The 7,551-nt window shown below is 41.1% G+C and overlaps 1 protein-coding gene across 1 annotated transcript in view; it reads left to right on the top strand.

Annotated features, from left to right (window-relative positions):
- The first annotated feature begins 192 nt into the window (after nucleotides 1-192).
- MSH3 (mutS homolog 3) overlaps nucleotides 193-7,551 on the top strand; it is a 109,766-nt gene continuing 102,407 nt past the window's right edge. The window contains exons 1-4 of the mRNA XM_067316741.1: nucleotides 193-303; nucleotides 2,168-2,291; nucleotides 3,315-3,538; nucleotides 6,864-7,076. Coding sequence (XP_067172842.1) covers nucleotides 193-303; nucleotides 2,168-2,291; nucleotides 3,315-3,538; nucleotides 6,864-7,076 — 672 coding nt within the window. The remainder of the gene's footprint in view (nucleotides 304-2,167; nucleotides 2,292-3,314; nucleotides 3,539-6,863; nucleotides 7,077-7,551) is intronic.

Here is a 7,551-nt window from a genome sequence, read left to right as displayed (position 1 = left end):
CGGGGCGGGCCCGGCCCGGCCCGGCCCGGCCCAGCCCGCCGCGCCCGCCGTCACCGAGCCGCGGAGGTGCAGAGACGCCTTCGCCGCCCCGCCCCGCCGTGCGCCGTGCGCCCTCCGTCTCATCCGGCGGCGCTGCCGGTGCCTGCGGCCTGGGCGCGGCGCGGCGCGGCGTGGCGTGGCCGCGGCGCCGCCATGCCGCGCGGGCGGCGGCGGGAGCGCGGTGGCGGCGGCGGGCAGCTGGTGCTGAGCCGGTTCTTCGCAGCGGCGGGCAGCGGCGGGCAGCGCGGCGCCGCCCGGCAGACGGTGCGCGGGGCGGGCCGGGGCCTGGGGAGGGAAGGGCCGCTGCGGCTGTGCGCTGCCCACGCGGGGCCCAGCGCCGCGGGAGCTGGCTCCGGTGCCTGCTTTGTGCCGCGCCGCGCGGCGGCAGCCCGTCTTTGGGACACGGCCGCAACGTGCCCGGTTTTTGGCTGCAAGCACTGTAGGAGCCAAAGCTGGACAGAGCCTGGCAAAGCTGGCGTGCTGGTCCGCCTCGCAGAGGCCTCGCTCTTTGGCGGTGCTGCGGACCTTCTGCCGCTAATTTTGTCTCCTGGCGGGAGACTGCTTAATCTCATGGCTCGGATGGGGGATCACTGACAACTCTTAGCCGTGCCGCAGCAGGCCAAGGCAGCCTGCCGTGATGCAGCCTGCCGTGATCCGCGTCACTGTTTGGGGAGAGTTTTCCATCTTTGAGCAGTTGGATTTCACTCTGTGTTTGTATTTTGGGCTCTCTCTGTAGTTATGTCTCTAGCCTTTTCTGACCCCGGAAAGGTGTATGTTTTTCGCCTCAAGTCAATCTTTTTTTGTTATCTTTCATCCTAGTGTATTTTGAAAGGTGCGATTGTCACTTTCTGTCCGTAGAAAACTTGCTTCCCAGGTAGTGTTAATCTAGCAGTATGACAGGCTGGACTTGCCTTCTTAGCTTTTGAAGAAACAACAATTTTTTTGTTACTAAAGAGCTTTTGAAATCAGACTTGCATCAATGGACAGAATGAGTGAATGATGGATTTTAAATGAATGACCTGGACTTTATACCAAAAATGGGATCTAAATTCATACCAATCTCTCTGATTCCTTTTCTCACCTTGCAAATCTTGACTTTGTGCTCTTGAGGTAGACAGATTTGAGATTTCTGTTTAGATAATTGTAAGTGAAATGGGAAAGCAGTATAAAGAAAGGGAAACTTCTTTGCTACTCGAGTGGACTCTGCATATAGATATGTGGTGCTTTCAGGCTCAGTTGCTGAGGCCCTGGAGGTCCTAGTTACTGCCAAGAAGTTTGGGTATCCCCAATAATATTCTTAAGATTACCATCTGAAATGTGAACTAACTGCTAAAAGCACCTGTTGTGTGCTTTTCTTCAAAGTGAAATGATAGTGTACATATGTTGTTGTAGTTGTAAAGTTACTTTATATTTTGGTGTACTTCTTGCCTTCTGTCAGTCAGAGTGCATCAATGGTGAAACAACATGAACTGATCAGTTTTCTGATTGGAGTGTTAAAAGTGTGTGTCTAAAGAGCAGTAGTTGAAAGTACTGTATTTTATACAAACCTAGGAGGATGCTATACGTTTACAGATAGTTTAGGAAAATATTTTAAATTTGGAATTAACACTTCCAAGATGGTGTAGTGAAGGTATTTTTCCATCATCTGGATGGAGGCCTTTGGAAGTACTGTCTCTTGGAGATGAGTAGCCAGCTCCTAGCAAGAAGAGAGGTCTGAATTGCGGAAATCAGGATTTGCAGGGATGAAAGAAGATCTGTTTCAGACACAGTATGGTAGTATGGGATGAGAGGCAAGTTAGTTAAGTGCTGGTTCTGTTTTCTGGCCCAGAGATAGCTCTGAGCTGCCCTTTGAAGCCATGGCAGCTGCAGGTGCTTTTTTTTCTAGCGTAGTGACAAACTTTTTTACAGAATGCACTTACTTCTCTTCCTCTTGTAGCCTTGAGTGTTAGAACTATTTTATAAATAAATAAGTAGATACTTAAAATAGTTAAGAATTATATATATATTATAAATTAAATTTGCATTTTGCATTATTCTTTATGAATTCCTCAGATTCATTGTTGACTTTCACAGAGGATGGCAAAGAGGAAAAAAAGAACTGAACTCTTTTGTTTAACTAATGTTTCAGACTTCTGAATTTGGCACAAAAAGGAGAACGTCATCTGAAAACAATGAGCCCTGTGAAAAGAAGACTGAGGCACTACAAAGCACTGTGGAAGACATCTGTAACCCGCTGAAGACTCTGGATAAAAGTGGGTTGACTGTAAACAAACCTTCAAGCACTTAAACCCAATATATTTTTTTCACTGTCAAATGTAAAAGCTTTATTAGCAGATGCTTTAGGAAATATTTCTTGAATGTAAGATGTATCTTTGAAGAGCCATTCTGAGCATGTTAGCAGTATTGTTAAAGCACCTTTCTGTCACTCTGAAGCTAGTGTGAGCCTTGCTCTGGATTTACTCTGCAAATCCCCTTCAGCTGACTCAACTTTAACAGGTTGTTCAGGCCATGGAGTCCGGGTGCCCAGGCAGGAATGCTACAAGTGCCTTTTTCATGTGCTGTTGATTTGGCAGTCTGACTTTTAAATACAGGCTGAAGCATGACAACTCAGTGCAGTCTGGCCATGACTGGGATACCTAAGGACTACCTCAGAATAAATAGTTCAGATGCAGTGCTCTTAATTGCGATATTACAGCTGCTTAATTACATTGAATATGCCTGTGCTCCATCTGGCCTTGAACCAAGAATTTAACAAATTAATGATGGTAATAGAAAAATAAGTCAGTGAATATAAGGTTGATTACACGTGTGTTTTACTGTAAACAATTCTTCCCCATAATTTTTAAGTGGGATTATATTGATGATGTAATGACAGTTTTGTAAATGTGATGGCTTGAAAAATCATTAAGGGAGACCATCAGCTAGAAACACTGTCTGCTTAAAAACTACTCTGAAAAAAATACCACCCATCTCCCAATATCCTTGTTGATTTTGTGGCTTTGTAATTATCAGTCCAGAAAATAATTGTGTTTCTTTTCCCATGTATGAAGAAGCATATAATTAAGGAACATTGACTTTTTGGGGAGATAACCAAGCTGATTACATACATGATTCTGTCACACTGGTAGAATGAATGCAGTGGGAAAGAAGGAAGATAGGGAAGAAGGAGACTGGGCAAAGTGCCTGAGTTCCCTGCTGACTGAAGTCATTTTAATAGAAGTTCTGCTTTAGAAAATAATTTGCTAATATGTTTTTGTTGTATATTTTTACCTAAGAAGAACCTCAGAAGTGTGAAAAGCCCCGTATATGTTTGCAAACTCTAGACAGACTGAGAGAATTCTCCAGTGATTCAGACCAGCTATGTAACAAAGTCCGGGAGGATAGTTTTCAGGAGAAACAATCTATGAGTTTGGAAAAATGCTCCACTATTATGGGGAGAAGTACAGAAATGGAAAGCCCTCTTCTGTCGTGGGACACTAGCCCAAAGGTTGCTCAGAAGGTACGTAGAGCTTCTGGTCCAGTGCTGTGTAGATTAATTTTTACAGTTTGAAAAAGCAAACTTGGGGACAGGATTCCTTTTATGTTTTTAATATCTGTATATCTGTATAATATCTGTATATCTGTAGCCTTTTATGTTTTTAATATCTTGTGTTCTCTCATGAAATAGTGCAGTGCTACACAATAGACCAGTATTCATATATGGGTGTTTTCTTGGACTCTTACCATAGCGAACAGGATAGTTCATATCATTAAATGGTGCTTTGTTTTATTAAGTGGTGATTAGCGTGCAGAAACATTGGCAGTGTGTTTTGGGATTATGAATGAATCAATTTACATAATACCAGATCTTTAGTGTGGCCTTCTTTCTTTTGATGAGGGCTGAAAATTTCAAATCATATTTTTGAAAACAAAAGCTGTTAGAAATTTATTACTGAAATGTAGCTCAATCCAAATGCAGTTGAAGCTAGTGTCTCTACCTACTAAGTATATATCTCTGTTTCTTTTCATCTGCAGAAGATATAGGTAGCTCTCATAAAAAAAAATTATTGTAATGATACCTATGACATAAGTCAATAAAGATTTTCATAGTACCTTGCTTCCCCTTTAATTCTGGGGGGGTTGAATTCCATCTTGTTCAGGGGAACTTTTTAAGTGTTTGATGCATTGATTGTTTTTTTGGGGTCACCTTGCACAGCTGAAGTCCTAAAAGGCATATCATGGGTACTGTCTTCTTTTTACACTGGGATTCAGCTATTCTTTAACAAAAGGGAGACTTTACATCTTGCTCTTCACAGGAAGGCAAATGTATGGAAGGTTGTATAATTAATTTTACTTTGTCTGAAGGTTATGATCTTAAATCAGAGTGTCTGGGTTGTGTGAACATACGATGGAAAGGGTAGGAGTGAAATGAACAGTATTTGGCAAAAAATTTTTGTTGTGAGGAAGGACTGGGAATATATAGCTGTGTGGTTAGATGGAGAATAAAGAAAAGTAGGTCCTTCCCTGTCCCTCTTTTTCAAACTCTTGTCTGTCTTGAATTTATTAGTTTTCTGACCCTTTCTGTATCCAGTTACATTGACACCAAATGCTGCCTTTGTTAGTTTAATCAATAAATGATACGTCTCACAGGTGTGTGAGAGCACATTCTGGATGCTGAGACTCTAAAGTGTATGTATTTTATACATGCATGTACATAAAACGTGCATCGAGAATGTTCTTCCTTTTATCTTAGTGACTTTCTCTTCAGTAATATTGGAGATGGCATGTGCCTGGCATAGTTTGGCAGTAACCACAGCAGAAGTGTATGTCTGGTGAAAAAGGCCTGTGGACTCCTGCCACCAGGCTGTGGGCCTAAGGTGGATGTTCCTGCAGAACTTGCATTCGCATCCTTGGAGGCTTGTAGCCAAACAACACAAAACCACTGTTGGATCCAGCCAATTATTGATTATCTGTGTGCTAATCCAGTTGGATATTAATTGCACTGCAGTTAATTTGCCTTTATTTCACTGCTTTTAGCATGTGTAGGGAGTCTCTGCAAGCAGGATGTATGCAAAGTAAAAGTAAACAGCAATAACTTATTACTTAATATACTCAGTAGATAGCGAGGACTTGTGACCTACTTGACAAAATATCAGTATGTTCATCTTTCCCTATAAGACACCTACTGAGTCTGTACTGATCAGGCAGCCAGGTGGGAAAGGGCAGGCCTGTTCAGCTCCTTGGAATGGCCCATCTTAGGTGTTTCTGTCTTCTGATCCTTTGCTTTTTTCCTTGGAGTTTCTAACCTTTTTATGTTAATATTTTTCCTCCAAATTCTTTGGGCTGCTCACTTATTACCATCTCAACAATTAAACTTCCATCTGTGTTTTTACTTTTCTTACTCTCATGGCCTTAAGTCATGTGCTTTCTCACTCTTAGATAACAGTTTTCATAGTAAAAACGAGCCGAGGTCATACTGCTGAGCTGGCCTAGGCTAAAGCTTGGGTCCAAGACAGCTGAATCCCTGGCTAGAGGATTGCAACAGAGCCATCCAAGCTCCTGGGGCCATATGAGTCCTGGACATGGTACAGCATTGTTTGTGCTCGGCTACACTGTCTGCTTATCAAATGGATCATGCCTTGATTGTTGGCATCTCTGCACCTTCTAGTTAGCAGTACAGCTAAATGGTTTTTTTTTTTTCTGTCATTTTCTCGCTGCATTCTTTATACATTTCCATGACCTAGTGTACATGATTTGTACTGTCCATGTGTTTTTTCGGAGTTAACCGTTGCTCCCACCGGCTAAACACCCAGCCATCATTGTTCTGTGTAATCTAGATGTATTGGTTAGAAACTGAAGCTTACCAGCTTTATTTGCAGATACAGAAACTCACAGCACAAGACAATCAATCATGTTTTGTACAGCTGTACACTTAAAAAATGTGTGTGGGGTTGTCTGTGTATTTTTTTTCTTTTTTAAACAATCTTATCAATACATGATATTGTGATGTAAGTTATGAGGAATTTTGAGGTAAGTGAAGCTCTCCTTATCAGTGTTCTTCACTGCAGTTGTAGAAGACTGAATGGAGCATCTATGGCACACCGTCATCACATCTACAATACAGAACAAAACAAAGGTTGTAGAGGTGAAGTTGGTTGGCTGGTATAGGCTACATAATGTCATCATGAATGATGAACATCTAAAACCCTTAACTGCTATGGATTTTAGAAACTATAATACAGACCTTCTGTGTTTAAGAGCAAATAAATTATTTTGGCATGTGTGCTGGGCTTATGTAGGAAGGGCAGACTGGAAAAGAAATATGGTTCATGCTTAAGACAGTGAACTGAGACTCGTATTGGTTTAGTTCTTGATTTACTGTGGGTTTTTGGAACATCATTAATCTCTACACTTCAATTTCTCATCTGTAAATTAGGGTGGTAATTCATCCTTTCACTTTTTGTCTGGCCAGTTTAGACTGCCCAGTCTTTGCAGCCTGGATGTCTCTTGCTGTATGTTTTGAGAACTCATGATACAATAAGGATTTGATTTCAGTTGAGACTTCTAAGGACTGTTGCAGTGCAAGTAAAATAATTGATGTAAATTCTTTAATCTTAATAACTTTTAATTCCTTTTAATTCCAAATAGATTGTAGTCTGTATTTCCTATTGTATTAATTCCAAATAGACTGTAGTCTGTATTTCCTACTTTAATAGTTTTGCTGCAGTTTCTGGGGCCATTTACTGCAAGAACAGTGCTTAGCTGTATGGGGATTATAAGTCAGTCTGCAGGAGTGATTGATTTGTATGATGGTTCTTAACTATTCTTTTTCCTCTTATTTACAGGAGGAGTCACACTGTGATCTTAGTCAGTTTTCTGCATCTCTTAAGAGTTATGAAAATACTCAAAATACTTCAGATGTAAATCTTAATAAGAGAACCAAGAGCATTTACACTCCACTAGAACTTCAGGTCATAGAAATGAAGAAACAGTATAAAGATGCTGTTTTGTGTGTGGAATGTGGATACAAATATCGCTTCTTTGGAGAAGATGCAGAGGTAATTTTTGCCAGGATTATGGAAGGACTTGCATTATGTTATTGTGTTACCAGGAGTATGGCCACTTCCAGGAGGCAAGTTTCTAGGGCATGAAATTTATGTTTTCTAATAAGATAATTTCTTTACCTTTTCTTAATAATCAAGGTGTGAAACCTTTGCATGCTTAAAGACTATCCATTACAAATACACTTTTTATCAAAATCATATTTATTATTTTATAGGGTAGTGATTGCTACCCTAAGTATTGAGAACAAAAGAAATTCTGCAGGTGCAACAGTAATTGCTTGTCAGAGTTAAAGTTGAAACACTTTTAAAGATGTATTCTGTACCAAGGCACAAAACTATCTCTGCTAGGAATATTTCAGCTTGGAAGACAGTGGAGCAAGAAAGTGGTGTAAAAGTAGGTGAAATGGTGTACCCTGGGTGCAGAGAGCATCTTAGATATTCTTCTCACATTCATATGGAAAATAACAGA

Source organism: Apteryx mantelli, chromosome Z, assembly GCF_036417845.1.
Source record: "Apteryx mantelli isolate bAptMan1 chromosome Z, bAptMan1.hap1, whole genome shotgun sequence".
Taxonomy (NCBI): domain Eukaryota; kingdom Metazoa; phylum Chordata; class Aves; order Apterygiformes; family Apterygidae; genus Apteryx; species Apteryx mantelli.
This window is presented reverse-complemented; position numbering and strand designations above follow the sequence as displayed.